Consider the following 15,987-nt stretch of genomic DNA (forward strand, 5'->3'; position numbering starts at 1 on the left):
GACATAGAGAATGGACATGTGTGTGAGCGAGCCTTAAATGTTTATTCATTCTTCATTTTTTCTAATGGTTTGTCTCCTATCACTGACCTCTTTGGGCCAGGGATTCTGCTGCCTACGTCTTACAGTTTTGATTACAAAATGAGACCGAATAGGATAAAGGGAAAGCGATGTGGTGTTCAGTAGAATCTAGCCTCAGATCAAGTCATGAGAACGTGCAGTGATATACCATAATTGCCATGGTAACGGTGGTCATTATGTGATATTGTTCTTTCGGAGCTCTCTTTATTTGAGTTATGTACATTACTTTGATATGCAAAATTCATGCTGGAGTTTAATCTTCTATGCTTTCCTGTAGCTATGTGCCCAAGTGTTATTAGCCCATATCTGAGCGGAAATGCATAATCCTAAAATAAATAACTGTGTGAATCACTTTTATTATAATCCTTGGTTTGGGATATTGTTGGTGCCTTTTTTATTATTCTTGTAATTATGGATGTTAAAAAAAATCTTGAAATAGTCCAGCTCTGACACTGGTCGCTAGAGTAGACAGGATGAGCTGACTTGTCCTGTCTACTGCGGCTTTGTTGTGTAGGCTGGAACAGGGTTAGCAGAGTCTGGGAGATTTAATGACCGCTTTATTATATGGCAGGATGTCAACGTGAGTCTGGATGGTAGCACAATTCTCCATATACACAGATAAGGCCCGGTATACAGTAACTGTGCCCCTCTGGGGAGCAAGGCTGGACTCCATCACTTCATTGGACATGCGGTTTCCATTACGTTCACACTCTATATTGTGCTGTGCAAACAGAAGATGCTGTAAGGAACCACGTCTTAAATATTACATCCCCTGTGGATGGTACCATTTTTTTTCTAATTAAAAAAGGTGACTAAAATTATAACTCTCTTGCGCTGAGGCTAGCCCATCAGTAAAAATATTATTTATTTTATAGGTAATCAAATTGAGCAATGTTTGCGGTTTACCCGTATTAGAAAGCTATGAAAACGATCAGTTATGACAGCACATCGTCACGTATAAATGGGGAAATTACTGCAATAGAAATTGTATTAATAATTGTTCTTCCCCATACAATATTTGTTGGCCCATGTAAATGGGTCAGTAGCCAAACGCATATTGACTTGTGTATTGTAGATCCACATTCATTAACAGGCTAAAATTGACTAGTACAAACAGATTTTAAGGGGAACCTGTCACCTTGGAAAATGCTATTTACCTGCAGATATAGGGTTAACCTGCAGGTAAATGACAAGTATGGCAGCTATTAGCACACGCCGGATCTTTAACAGCCAGCCGTGCAGTGCTGAATCTGTGCAGAATGGGCTATCAATCAAAGTCCCGGGGCAGGTTACAGCCTCCGTCAGTGACATGGAGTCACCTATGATGAAAGGTAAAGGCACTCTATAACCATCGCTTGTGGGTCTCTTCACTGTGTCCATGCATAAAAGAAAGGTTGAAAGTATTTTTTTAAAAACCTGTTTGTATTCTGTTAGATTTGCTGTGATGTCAATTTTTTTTTTCTACTTATTGTTTGTTTTTTTTTTTTTAACTTTTCAGCAATGGCAATACTGTTCTTTAAAAGGGATTTCTGACTTTACTTAAAAGAAATCTGCTGATTGGAGGGTCAGGTAACTGGCGATTGGGACATCATCTCTTCCAACTGGTGGCTCTGGAGTAGAGGGCACATTTGAGGGCTCAATATATAAATAATATTTTTAATAGGTATTTCTTCCCACTGCTGGAGGAAGTAATGCCTATAAACAATGCTGGAAAGCCCGCTTACATTGGCTAACCTTGTAATACATTGCAGCCATAGCTTGGCTTTTTGCAACTTCCTACACATTGCTGCGTTCACTATTCTGGTTTCTACTAAGCTTGCATAACATCCAAACTGTGGTCTACCCGGTACTGTACAGAGATCTTTCCTAGGGATGATGGACTCATAGGAGCCCAGAATTGTGAATGGCAGGTCTGGAGGTTTATAATCTCAGAGTATTACCAGTGATTAGCGCTAGATAAGGAATGCTATGTACTTATAATTTTTAGTATGTGATCCATCTGGGCGTTCTCCTACAAGACAATTAAAAAGGATTTTTCAGTTTGGAAATAAAATGTAACAGATACTTATAAGATTTAAGAAAGGAAAACAAACAGATTATACTGTTCTCCTAAAAACCTATTAGTATCTCACCAGGCTCTCAGGTCTAGCAATGAAGGGCCATCCCAACATAGGACTTCTGCAGCCATCCATTGTGATAGTGGAGTTCTGGATCGGTTGAGGGGTAACCAAGAGTCAGACTGGTGCTGCCATAATCAGGGGGGAGGTAAAGGTAATGTGGTATCAATGGAGGGTATGCAGAAATAGCTAAGCTGTTTCCATATCACTAAATTAACATGTATGACATGTGTGGTCCCAGAAGGCTTATTAAGGATGAACGAATGTTCTTGGATAAGGCGTTATCCATGGTCGTGTCCTACACGAGTGTCTTCAGCGTGCTCAGAAAATATGTTCTAGTCCTTGCGGTTGCATGTCTCCCGGCTCTTTGTTAGGCAATCCTTGCATGTGTTGCGGCTGTCGAACAGCCATGAGACATGCAGCCGTGAGGACTTGAACATATTATTCGAGCACTCCGAAGTTAATCGGTTAGCACACAAGCATGGATAACACCTTATCTGAATACGTTTGCTGATCACTAAAGCTTATGACACGTAATACGGAGGCTGAAAACTGGGGTGATGGCTAGAGTTGAGCGACTTTGGTCGGATCGGGTTTCGTGAAACCCGACTGAAACAAAATTTGAGTCGGATGAAACTGGTCTGACTAGGGCAAAAAAACCTCGGAGTTTCATCCGAAACCCGATCCCAATGTAATTCAATGGGGAATAAAAGTCGGCATTGAGTGGATGAATGTCATCCGCTCAATGCCGACTTTTATTCCCTATTGACTTGCATTGGGGTCGGGTTTCGGACGAAACTCCTACTTTTTTTTTGCCCTAGTCAGACCAGTTTCATCCGACTCAAATTTTGTTTCAGTCGGGTTTCACGAAACCCGATCCGACTAAAGTCGCTCAACTCTAGTGATGGCCACTATTGATACAAGTTATATACTTGCTCCTCATTCTTTATTCTATTGGTGATGGTCAGGAGAATGTGGATGATCCAAAAATGATCTAAAAGAGTCTACTCCTGTAAATAGTACAGAGAATCAGCCAAGTGTTCCCATGCCTGTCCGTCCACGAGCTGACCACGGTGATGCTGGCATTAGTTTACAGTTTGGGCGAAATTCAAGAACGCTCTTTCCCGCTCCCTTCTTCTACATGTCATCGCCTGACCAGTGGTGCATGAGTCATTGCTGGGCTGTAGAGAAGGCCCTCATTCCTGTCCGCTTCATCGCGTAGATTTATTGCAGGTATGAAGCTTTTTTATGTTGTCTCTCTAATGTTGGTGAGCTTAACAAGGCTGTGTACAGTCATCCTAATCCACTGATGGCAAATCCATTTACAATGCAGAGAGATGTAATGTGGTTAAAGACTGAAATAATCCCTGGGAATTCAAGACAAGGCCGACAGACAAACAAGCCGCTTTGCTCGGTGCTCATCCTTAAGTACATTCATTACAGATGTTGTTTGTGCACGGTAATGAAGAGTGGCACCTTGTTTTCTGTTCTAGGGTAAGCTCAGCTGTGGATACTTTTTTTTTCCGAAAGAGACGACTTTTAGGCACTTGACAATGATATTAACCACGTCTGTGATAATATGGAGCCATTTACAGCAGTTCTCCCCTTTTATCAGATTTTTGCAAAAATACAATAAAGTCATCATCAGACGCTATACGAGAGCTGTATATTTAATGCCAGGAACGCTCAGCAGGACAAACATTTTCATAACAAAACCTTTGGGAACGGCTTCCATGTTTTGTCCTTATAGGATCCGACTTTATTCTCGTTACTTAATGCCATGTCCCGGCATTAGTGCCGCCTACTTCTGCAATCTGAGCTGGACGTTGGCACAGCGCGACTCCTGCACAGCTGCTCTTCTCCATCTCTGCTGTCAGTGTCAGCGCTGTACCATTCCATCAGCTGCAAATCAGATAAGCGATTACTGTGGTTTTTTTTCTATGCCATGGTCCTACTTCACAGTTTGCATTGAGTTATTTTACTATGCAAAGACATCAATGCCCTGATGTAATATTTTTGGGAATGAGATTTGTAGAACATTACTAATAGTACATAGCTAAAAAAAAAACCCCCAAAAGCCATAAAAATATATTACTCAGATGTTGGATTTTATAAGTCATATTAGTCAGTGGTGGATCTTTACCTCATTTTACAGTATGTATGTATTTTTACTGTACCAGTTTAATAAAATTGAATAATCCTTTGGGATTTTCTATATAATAAGAAATGCTGTGTAAGGGTTGTGCTGTTGGAAACCAGCACTGTCTGATAGTCCTACTCCCTGCAGCTAAGACAAGTAATAATTACTAATAATAATAAGCCATTTCATAAAGCGACTTGGAAAAGATTTATGACAGTGCCGAGAAGCACAGTTTATCATTGGTGTGGTGTAGCTCCAGGACTGTCGTAGAGCTCCATAAGAGCATACAGTCCCCAACCTGTGAGAGTACAATACCTCCCATATGATAACATAAGAACTACATTTTTCATAAGTTGCCCTGACCAGACTGCAGTGTGGTTAAAAAAACTTATATCTAGCCAAATCCTGTAAGAGCCATCATTAACAGAGATGTAAAAATGATGAAATATGCAGAAGTGCTAAACAAAACCCACACACCACTTCTGCATTCTCCAAGGAAGACTGTCTGTCGCTGTCAGCAGACCTCTCCTCCCGCCCTATTCGATTGTTTGTGCAGCCCCTTAATCCTACATAAAGATATATACACCTGCGCTGTTATGTGCAGAAAGCAATGTTTCTAGTGCATTTGTAGTTTGCACGTTGTTAGAGTTCAGTCTAAAATGCTCATATATCTTAGATATATCCATCTCTCCCAACTGTCTCCATACACATGCAAGCGCGTCTCCTCTGCTGGCAGCTAATGTCCCTTGAGAACAAGGGTGATACCCATTTCCAAGGAATTATCCTTCAGGAAAGAACCATGGTACCCCATATACAGCTCTGGCAAAAATTAAAAGACCACCAGATCAAAACCCTGTCATGGGCAGCCCATTCTCCAGACCTGAACCCCATTAAAAACCTCTGGAATGTAATCAAGAGGAAGATGGATAGTCACAAGCCACCAAACAAAGAAGAACTGCCTAAATTTTTGAGCCAGAAGCAGTGTGAAAGACTGGTGGAAAGCATGCCAAGACGCATGAAAGCTGTTTTTATAAATCATGATTAGGGTCTGTGCACACGGTGCGGATTCTGCTGCGGATCCGCAGCGGATTTGGCCCTGCGGATCCGCAGCAGAACTGCAGGTGATTTACAGTACCATTATTGGCTATGTAAAATAAAATCCGCTGTGAACATGCTGCGGATTTTTCCGTGCAGATTTGCTGCGGATTGAAAAAAGCAGCATGTCACTTCTTTTGTGCGGTTTTGCTGCAGTTTTCCACCTGCTCCATTCTAGAAATCCGCAGGTGGAAAACCGCAGGGGAAAACCGCACAAGAACTGCAGTAAATCCGCACAAAAAATGCACTAAATCCGCAGGAAAAATGCAGGTCATTTGACCTGCGGATTTAGTAAAATCTGCCCTGAAAAATCCGCAGCAGAATCCGCACCGTGTGCACATAGCCTTATTCCACAAAATATTGATTTCAGAACTCTTCCTAAGTTAAAAAATTAGTATTGTTGTTTGTAAATGATTATGAGCTTGTTTTCTTTACATTATTTGAGGTCTGAAAGTGCTGTTTGTTTTTTTTAATTCTGATCATTTCTCCTTTTCCGAAAGAAAGAAAAAACAACAAAATTTATTGCTTGGAAATTCGGAGACATGTTGTCAGAAGTTTGTAAACTAAAATAGCAATTTACGTTTTACTCAAAAATATACCTATAAAGAGAAAAATCAGACAAGCTGAACATTTGGAAGTGGTCTCTTAATTTTTTCCCAGAGCTGTACTTCAAATGGTCAGAAGAAATTGGTGGAACTGACAACTTTACTGTACATGAGGATCTTAAAGAGTAACCGGCGTTTCTTTATTTTTTTTAAATTTATTTTTCACAAATCAATCATATAAGGAGAAAATAAGAAACTTTGTAAGTTTTTGTTTTTGAGCATGAATGATCTGCTTGATCATTTAGGAAATTTTTAATAATGAGTCATGCATATAGAAACCAGTTTCTCTTAGTAGATCATGGCTATATGTTGCTTGAAAGTTTGTTATTCCATACCCTAAGTTTTCCGATACTCCTTAGTCCCACCACCAGCTGTCTCTCCCGACATCCCCATACACAACGGATGAGCGTTCATGTGTTTTCAATATGGAGTGGGGTTTCCTTTTTTTTATAAATAAAGTGATGAAAAATTGTTAGGATCTGTGGGAATACGGCTACTGGGACCCTCGCAATTATGAGATTGGAAGGGGACACATTGCTGGAAATTACAGCCTAAATCGGTGCTGTGTCGCCTATATTCTAAGGATTGATTTTAAGGTGATGACCTATTCGTCAGTATGACGTCCCTTTATAAGATGGGAATAACCCTTTAAAAAGTACAACAGGGAAAAAGGTTTTTTTTCATCTCAAATTAACATATATTAAGGACTCCATATTGCAGATTGTGCAGGGAGCGAATATTTCATGTTGAAACAGTGCAAAATCTACAGTACTTTGATTTTTTTTTTTGCTTACGTAGAAAGATGTATCTTTTTTCACGCCATGTCCTTAAGGTTTGTGTTTTTTTTCTTCTGTTTTTGGTGGGGTGGGGAGGTTTTATTCTCCCTTTTCTGTGGATGTGTTGCCAGGAAAGTGTCTTCACCAACGTATTTTGCCGTTTAAAAAGGTGCCTGCAACAAAACTCTCTGCCAAATCCACATATAACGCGTGGAGATGTCTTGGCTCTTTTGTGGGAAAGTCTTACCAGACCTGCAGACCCTTCACTCGCAGAATAAGTAGTGGTGGTTGGACCACTACCAAAGTAATAAAAAAAGAAGCCGAGGAAACCTTTTCAAATTTGGTCTTAGTTTTAATATCAAGACCTGAAATAAATATTGTAGAAATTCTCAGTTGTTAATTAGTGTAAATATGGTTTGTCATCAACAGAAAGGAAAAACCCTTTAATATAATCTATGTGAGAATTTGCCAACTAATGTTTTTTGTGTGTATTATTGCATGATGCCGTATCTCCTCGGTGTGGTGACATTATTAGTAAAATATAGGAAAGAGTAAAATGGATGTATTCTCTGTAATTTAGGCACTGCTATGCTTAGTAATAAACTATCACGGCCCATTAACGTCTTGGACACCTTCTGACGCCTGCTGTATATTATGTGTTCGTTACGTCAGGGTTAGGTCTCTTTTCTGCAAATGTCCAGAGTTTTTTCTTGTTGGGGGCCGCATTATGCTATACAGGGCAGAATGATGTAGACTGACCTGCGGATCAACCTATTAGCTTAACTTCATCTAAGCCAGGGTCCGGCCTTTTAGGTAGATGGTGAGAAGATATCATTGATGCCTACAATGGCTTCTGTCAAAAGGTGAAATTAAGGATTACTCTGCGCCAGCTTCAGGGGACTGGAGGGAGGCATAGGATCTTTGAAGGGGACGGGAGGGAGGCGTAGGATCTTTGAAGGGGACGGGAGGGAGGCGTAGGATCTTTGAATGGGACTGGAGGGAAGCATAGGATCTTTGAAGGGGACGGGAGGGAGGCGTAGGATCTTTGAAGGGGATGGGAGGGAGGCGTAGGATCTTTGAAGGAGACTGGAGGGAGGCATAGGATCTTTGAAGGGGACCGGAGGGAGGCGTAGGATCTTTGAAGGGGACCGGAGGGAGGCGTAGGATCTTTGAAGGGGACGGGAGGGAGGCGTAGGATCTTTGAATGGGACTGGAGGGAAGCATAGGATCTTTGAAGGGGACGGGAGGGAGGCGTAGGATCTTTGAAGGGGATGGGAGGGAGGCGTAGGATCTTTGAAGGAGACTGGAGGGAGGCATAGGATCTTTGAAGGGGACCGGAGGGAGGCGTAGGATCTTTGAAGGGGACCGGAGGGAGGCGTAGGATCTTTGAAGGGGACGGGAGGGAGGTGTAGGATCTTTGAAGTCCATGTCTGTTCATAAGGCGTTTATTTTGACGTGAAAATATATTTTAGTTCATTTGCACAGTGACTAATATTCGTTTAGGTACATTGATCCACATTAATATAAATGCTCTGAAATGTAAAAAAAATAAAAAAATTAACAGATAATCATATTGGATAAACATGTTGTTGCCATGTCATAAAATGTATTAATGGGGAATATCTGTAATGAGGATGGCAGAAAAATGGATTTTACCAACATTTGCAGAAATCTTCTTCTACTGTGGACGCTAACCTCCATTCAACAATAATTGGTGGTCTTTTAATGGCCTGTCTAGACAGTCCGACCACAATTCTATACATACGATACAATTCTGTGCGCACATAGACTATCACGTTATCTGTGCACATCCTTTTTAATTATCAATAACTATTGGGGCATGGATGGCTGTTGGTAATAGTTGGGTATCATCACACAACTCAATAGATCATACAGCTCTGGTGTCAGCCAACCCGCTGATGTTTATAAAGTGGCGTTAGTTAGAGGCCTTGTGGTGCTGACTTGGCGGGTGCGGTAAAACCGTCAGAGCAGAGATCCTACTGAGTTGTATGGCACTTGGCACCCCCTTTACATACTGTTGCACACTTTCTTATACTTTTTTAAAACCAATGTCAGCAGTTTTAGACCTCCTTTAGCTCAAAGGGGGTTGTCCCATCATAACATACTGTTGTGTATTTGAGGGCCCCTTTACCGTGACCTGTGACTCTGGGGTGTCACCATGCGCCCATTCAAATAAAGGAGGCACTACCTATCTCTAACATTCATATTCTCTAACAGGGCAGATAAAATGTTTTCCTTTGTCCTATTGGGATGATCACTTTTTGCGCTCTCTCACAAGGGCGATGATTCTCTCTCCCGAGAAAATCAGATTAATTATAGTAATGACACTCAGATCAATCTCTCATCCGAGTGTCATTTTACTGAGATGTGATTCTCTCACATAAGAGAATCGTATCATAGGTGCGGAGTGGATGGAGAACTTAATTTCTCCATCTTCTCCATTACCTGTATCCGCTGTAATTGGACTGCACTTGCAAGATATCTAAGTGCAGTCTGATGTTTTGTAGGTACCTCTAGACTTGTATGGGTGCGTGATCCGATTTCTGGAGCCACTCACAGCATGCATGTGTTTTTTTTCTCATGACGAATCGGCATGTGAAAAAACCTCAGACCTGTACTGCCCCATAGTATAACACTGGTCCGAGTGATAAAGCAGCAGATAGCACTCTTTCAAGTTATACACTCATGTGAGTGAGCTCTTAAAGCACCACTCCGTCGTTTTGTTTTTTATGGCAGCTGTGGAGTGGTGCATTAAAGTTTTCACATTTTATCGCTGCTCATCCTGTTGCCTTCTAGCAGTTTATTACCTGCCGTATCCCTCCAGTGTTTGCTGGAGCAAGCCGAAGGTCAATTTTCAATGCAAATCTGTGAGAGCCTCGTATTGGTTCTCAAAGGCTTTTTTTGAGTGGTTGTGACATTTACTTCTGATTTCTTGTCAGTTAGAAGTCGCGGTCACAAGATGGCGCCGCTGTACCAGAGTGGCGCCGATAGAAGGTGAAGACTGTAGCTTGTAAATATAAGGATAGGAACAGGGACCTTACATTAGAAGCACCACACCACTTAAGCGCTAAATACCCCCCACACATATTCTCTTGAGTAATGCTTTAAGGGGCCCATGATTGGATTTATACCCCTTAAACCACCACCTCTACTACAGCATTGTGCTCTCCTCTAACTTTAAGCTTTTACATCTAGTGTATGATATTATATTGTGTAAAAAATAAATACCAATTGTCGCTTACCCCTTGTGTACAAATTCCGTAGCCCCAGTTACTTGAGTGGTACCGTTCTACAGACTAGACATGCAGTACGTCCTAACCCATGTCTCCTGAGTATGTGCAGCAGGAAGATGTTCTCGCCTCCACTTCACCTGCACATGCATTAGTTTATGTAAGGCCTCATTCATACAGTGCCTACAAGTAGTATTCAACCCCCTGCAGATTTAGCAGGTTTGATAAGATGCAAATAAGTTAGAGCCTTCAAACTTCACACAAGAGCAGGATTTATTAACAGATGCATAAATCTTACAAACCAAAAAGTTATGTTGCTCAGTTAAATTTTAATAAATTTTAAACATACAAGTGTGGGTCAATTATTATTCAACCCCTAGATTTAATATTTTGTGGAATAACCCTTGTTTGCAATTACAGCTAATAATCGTCTTTTATAAGACCTGATCAGGCCGGCACAGGTCTCTGGAGTTATCTTGGCCCACTCCTCCATGCAGATCTTCTCCAAGTTATCTAGGTTCTTTGGGTGTCTCATGTGGACTTTAATCTTGAGCTCCTTCCACAAGTTTTCAATTGGGTTAAGGTCAGGAGACTGACTAGGCCACTCCAACACCTTGATTTTTTGCCTCTTGAACCAGGCCTTGGTATTCTTGGCTGTGTGCTTTGGGTCGTTGTCTTGTTGGAAGATGAAATGACGACCCATCTTAGGATCCTTGATGGAGGAGCGGAGGTTCTTGGCCAAAATCTCCAGGTAGGCCGTGCTATCCATCTTCCCATGGATGCGGACCAGATGGCCAGGCCCCTTGGCTGAGAAACAGCCCCACAGCATGATGCTGCCACCACCATGCTTGACTGTAGGGATGGTATTCTTGGGGTCGTATGCAGTGCCATCCAGTCTCCAAACGTCACGTGTGTGGTTGGCACCAAAGATCTCGATCTTGGTCTCATCAGACCAGAGAACCTTGAACCAGTCTGTCTCCGAGTCCTCCAAGTGATCATGAGCAAACTGTAGACGAGCCTTGACATGACACTTTGAAAGTAAAGGTACCTTACGGGCTCGTCTGGAACGGAGACCATTGCGGTGGAGTACGTTACTTATGGTATTGACTGAAACCAATGTCCCCACTGCCATGAGATCTTCCCGGAGCTCCTTCCTTGTTGTCCTTGGGTTAGCCTTGACTCTTCGGACAAGCCTGGCCTCGGCACGGGAGGAAACTTTCAAAGGCTGTCCAGGCCGTGGAAGGCTAACAGTAGTTCCATAAGCCTTCCGTTTCCGGATGATGCTCCCAACAGTGGAGACAGGTAGGCCCAACTCCTTGGAAAGGGTTTTGTACCCCTTGCCAGCCTTGTGACCCTCCACGATCTTGTCTCTGATGGCCTTGGAATGCTCCTTTGTCTTTCCCATGTTGACCATGTATGAGTGCTGTTCACAAGTTTGGGGAGGGTCTTAAATAGTCAGAAAAGGCTGGAAAAAGAGATAATTAATCCAAACATGTGAAGCTCATTGTTCTTTGTGCCTGAAATACTTCTTAATACTTTAGGGGAACCAAACATAATTCTGGTGGTTTGAGGGGTTGAATAATAAATGACCCTCTGAATAAACTTTTCACAATTTAAAAAAAAATTAAACAAAGAAATAACATTCTTTTTTGCTGCAGTGCATTTCACACTTCCAGGCTGATCTACAGTCCAAATGTCACAATGCCAAGTTAATTCCGAATGTGTAAACCTGCTAAATCTGCAGGGGGTTGAATACTACTTGTAGGCACTGTATGTCAGTTCTTTGGACGTATGAGAAAAATGGACCGCGTTTCATCAGCTATTTTCATCAGATTTGCATCAAAGTTTGGTCAGAGGCTCATCAATTTAAAATTGTCTACCTTCTCCTATCTCATTCCTTGTAAAATGTAGGGCACATAGACGGCATCTTAGTGATGTCTCAATTTTTTTATTTTTTTCAAGGACCCCTAAACTTTCATTGCCGAGTTTGAGCCAACACTCAAATCAATATCAGACAAGTCTCCGTGATTTAGCACGGATCACTCGGTCTGTAACTAATCAGACATGTGAACTGCCCCGTACACTTTCATGTGCTATCACTGGGAAAAAAATAACGGATCACACTCTTGTGTCAATGAGCCCTAAGGCTGTGAGTGACGTGTGCACTGCTCAGACATACCTAGGGCGAGTTCATGTTGATACCTGGATTGTGACTATTCCATGGAAGGGCATTGCCCAAATGACTGGCACCGGGTAATTTTCATACAGCGGGCAATGATTGAGTTCATACGAAGACTGAAAGAGCTTGATAACGCGGTGATGGCCGTGGTTTAGAGGGTGTACCGAGAGAATAAGTACTAGTCTTCATTACGTGTCACGGGAACCTTGGTGGGACATCCCTCCTAGGACGTGAAGCTCGTCAGGCTCCACAATGAATATCACTCTATGGTGCGCTCGTCCATGGGAGCTGTCTGTTTGCCAATTTGTAGTCAGAATTAAGTTTTTGTCCCATTAGGAATCAGGACGCTGTATTTTCCCATGGAGTCAACTAAACTGTAGAACAAAAGTGCCAGTAAGTGAAATGAAGGAGACCCTGTGCCCGTGCGAGGAGTCTCACAACTGTGTGCACACAAGAACCTTAGAAAAGTCCTACCACCGAGAGGAAAGGTTTCTGTGCCTCGGACCGCTCCCGTGATATCAGTTATTCCTGCAGTTAATTACCGACAATGAAGTCTGGTTTGGGTATAAATAGAAGCTGGCTTGTTCGAGTCTGAACGTCTTGGTATGACGTTACCCGAACAGACAGTTGTGTCATAGCATATCAAGTAAGGTCAGCTAAGATGCTTAACGTGTTACCTCCATTCCACTGCACTGTGTTTACTCGTGGGCAAGAAACTTCTCGCCAAAGAGGGCATGAGATTGGCACAGGGGGTACATTTGTTAGGATTTTCTGGAACTTGTCTTTATGTTTAGATTGTGCTAGGCATCAAAGTCATCTTATGGAGACCCAGCATGATCACGCCGTGGGTCATAACGAGCTTTAGTTGGCTGATCCTGTCGATATCAGCCAATTCACCTGATTTTCCCCAGTCCATACAAAAATTGTATAGTTCCTACATGGAGATATATTATCTAACTAAACAAGACTGCTGTGAAATCTGCATGTGCCATTCCAGCCTTACCGAGAGAAAGCCAAAAAACATGGATGACATGCTGCACGCATAACAGTCTACATTATCAGACATGCCATCTTCTAGGAACATGTCTGGAATTCCCAGTGAAAAAAATGTTGTTATGCTCTGGATTTATTGACCTTCTTGAAAATTGAATTATGGCTCATACTTTGCACGTTTTTGCGACTTTTCTCATTACGGAGCGGTTTAGTCATTTTGTTTGATGGGTTTAGGACTTGTCTTAAAGGTTTTGTTTGCTTTTTGTTTTGCAGGCTCGCAATGTCAACACCGGAGAACTGGCAGCAATTAAAGTTATTAAACTGGAACCAGGTAAGAGGCTTACAGTGGTTTTATTTTCAGTGTGTTTTTCTGATTGGGCATTTGAGCATAAAGTGAAAAGACAAATCAAAGTACGAATACATTATGAAAACAGTATAAAGTGATTTTTGAAACATTGCCTACTTAGTACTTTGCAAAACTTTTACTTATACCCTGTATTCATAGAATGTTAGACTTGGAAGGGACCTCCAGGGTCATTGTGTGCAACCCTTACTGTGCAATACTCCCCTTCTCCGTTGGTGACGGCGACGCCGTTCTCGCTGTGTCGGCACTCTCTCTTCCCAAGGCTCTCTTGTAGTGTTTTGTCACATGTGACTCCTGCGCCCAATCAGGGATGGCGTCACTGTCTTCGCCTTCGGACAAATCGAACATGAAGACTGGACTTCCTCTTCATATTCAATTTGTCCGAGGGCAGGGACAGTGACGCCATTGCTGATTGGTCACTGGCGTCACATTTCACAACAACAGTACGGGAGCATGGGAGAACTAGTTCTGACACGGTGTGAAGGGCGCCGGCATGGTAGGGGAGTATAGGCTTTATTATTTTATCAGGGCCAAGCGAGGGATATGAGAAGAAGTTGTCTAAGTAGGGGGGGTCAACTTCTGTATGTCTCCTCTTAATCTTCTTTTTTGCAAGCTAAACATTCCCAGATCTTTTAACTGTTCCTCATAGGAACAGTCTACTCATCATCCTGGTAGCTCTTCTCTGAACTTGATCCAGTTTTTCAATGTCTTTTTTAAAATGTGGTGTCCTGAACTGTACACAGTATTCCAGATGAGGTCTGACCAAGGAGGAGTAGTGGATAATTATTTTACTTGGTCTAGACTCTATGCATCTCTTAATACATCCCAGAACTGTGTTTGCCTATTTTGCTGCTGCTTAACGCTGTTGATTCATGTGTGGTCTGTGATCTATTAGTATACCCAAGTCTTTTTCACACTTGCCTTTGCGTAGTCCAATTCCTCCAATTTTGTAGATGTAATTTTGGGTTTTTCTTGCCTAGATGGAGAATCTTGCATTTGTCCCACATGTCCACAAGTTGAATATTTGGTGAGCTTTTTTTTTACCTCGGTATATGTAAGCCAAAACCAAGAGTGAGTGAGAAATGCAGAAGTGGTGCTCGTGTTTCTGTTATACTTTTCCTCTGACTGTTCTACCCCTGGTTTTGGCTTACAAATACTGAGGTTAAAAATTCAACAAATACTGAACATGTGCACGTGGCCTTAAATACCATTCTATTAGGAGCTGCCCATTGTTAAAGCTTATCTAGTTGTTTCTGAATCCTTTCTCTGTCTTCTCTAGTGTTAGCTGTTCCTATAAGCTTTGTGTGGTCTGCAAATTTTATTAGTTTACCTTCAATTCCCTTATCTAGATCATTTATAAAAATGCTGAACACTGTAGCCAGGCCAGTGCCTTGTGGTACCCCGCTTGAAACACCCTTCCAATTGGATGTGCAACCATTTATTACCACTCTCTGAGTGTGATCACTGAGCCAGCTATGCATCCACCTAACTGTAGCCTTGTCAATCCCATACTTGGTCATTTTTTCAATAAGGATAGTATGAGATACTTTATCAAATACCTTTCTGAAGTTGAGATATACTATATCTACCGCATTTCCCATATCCACCCAGTTAGACATTCCATCATAGCAGGACATTATATTAATCTGGCATGGCTTGAGTGCTACAAGCCCATGCTGGGTCGGATTAATAACTGTATTCTTATCCCAGTACTTACATACATCCTGTTTAATAATTTGATCAAAGATCTTTTCTGGTATAAAAGTAAGGCTCACTGTAATTTCGTGGCTCCATCTTCTTTCCTTTTTTAAAGATAGAAAAATAGAAAGAAATCAGCTCACCAAATTGTCAGGAAACAGGCAGGTAGTCTCGCCAGGAAGAGGCAAAGCTTCAAAATGAAGAGAGGAGTGGTATTCCAGCGAGAAAAACGTAGTAAAATCCAAGGAAAACTTTTAGTCAAAAAATTAAAAATTTCTCCTTCGTCTCATTGGGGGACACAGAGACTGTGGGTGTGTGCTTCTACCGTCTGGAGGCCGACACTAAGTGTACAAAAAAAGAGTTAGCTCCTCCTCCGCCGCATACACCCTCGCCCCTAGGCCGGGCGTAACTCAGTTTTTGCTTAGTGTCTGATGGAGGCACACGCAGTCTGGAGTTCCAGACTAGATTTTTTTTTTTTTTTTTCTTTTCTATGAAGATAAGATAGGGGCGACGGATCCTATAGAGAGGATCCGATCTCCCCAAATCACCAACGGGCGACCACGTGTGAGTAACCCTCCACGTGTCCTCTCCCGCACCGAGGGACACATCTGGGACTTTTTTCCAGACATCTATTTTTTAACGAAAGAGGGGCAACGCGTCCTGATTAGAGGACTCGGTTTCCCCACAACTT

General features: G+C 42.1%; 1 protein-coding gene across 6 annotated transcripts in view; it reads left to right on the forward strand.

The window, feature by feature from the left end:
* The window catches only part of MAP4K3 (mitogen-activated protein kinase kinase kinase kinase 3), a 399,677-nt gene that overhangs the window by 77,168 nt on the left and 306,522 nt on the right, over positions 1-15,987 (forward strand). For all 6 annotated transcript variants that reach the window (XM_073557519.1, XM_073557520.1, XM_073557521.1 and 3 more), the window contains exon 2: positions 13,508-13,565. In XM_073557519.1, the coding sequence (XP_073413620.1) occupies positions 13,508-13,565 (58 nt within the window). The remainder of the gene's footprint in view (positions 1-13,507; positions 13,566-15,987) is intronic.

The sequence above is a fragment of the Dendrobates tinctorius genome, unplaced genomic scaffold (assembly GCF_039654945.1).
Source record: "Dendrobates tinctorius isolate UK_male_01 unplaced genomic scaffold, ASM3965494v1 ptg000250l, whole genome shotgun sequence".
Taxonomy (NCBI): domain Eukaryota; kingdom Metazoa; phylum Chordata; class Amphibia; order Anura; family Dendrobatidae; genus Dendrobates; species Dendrobates tinctorius.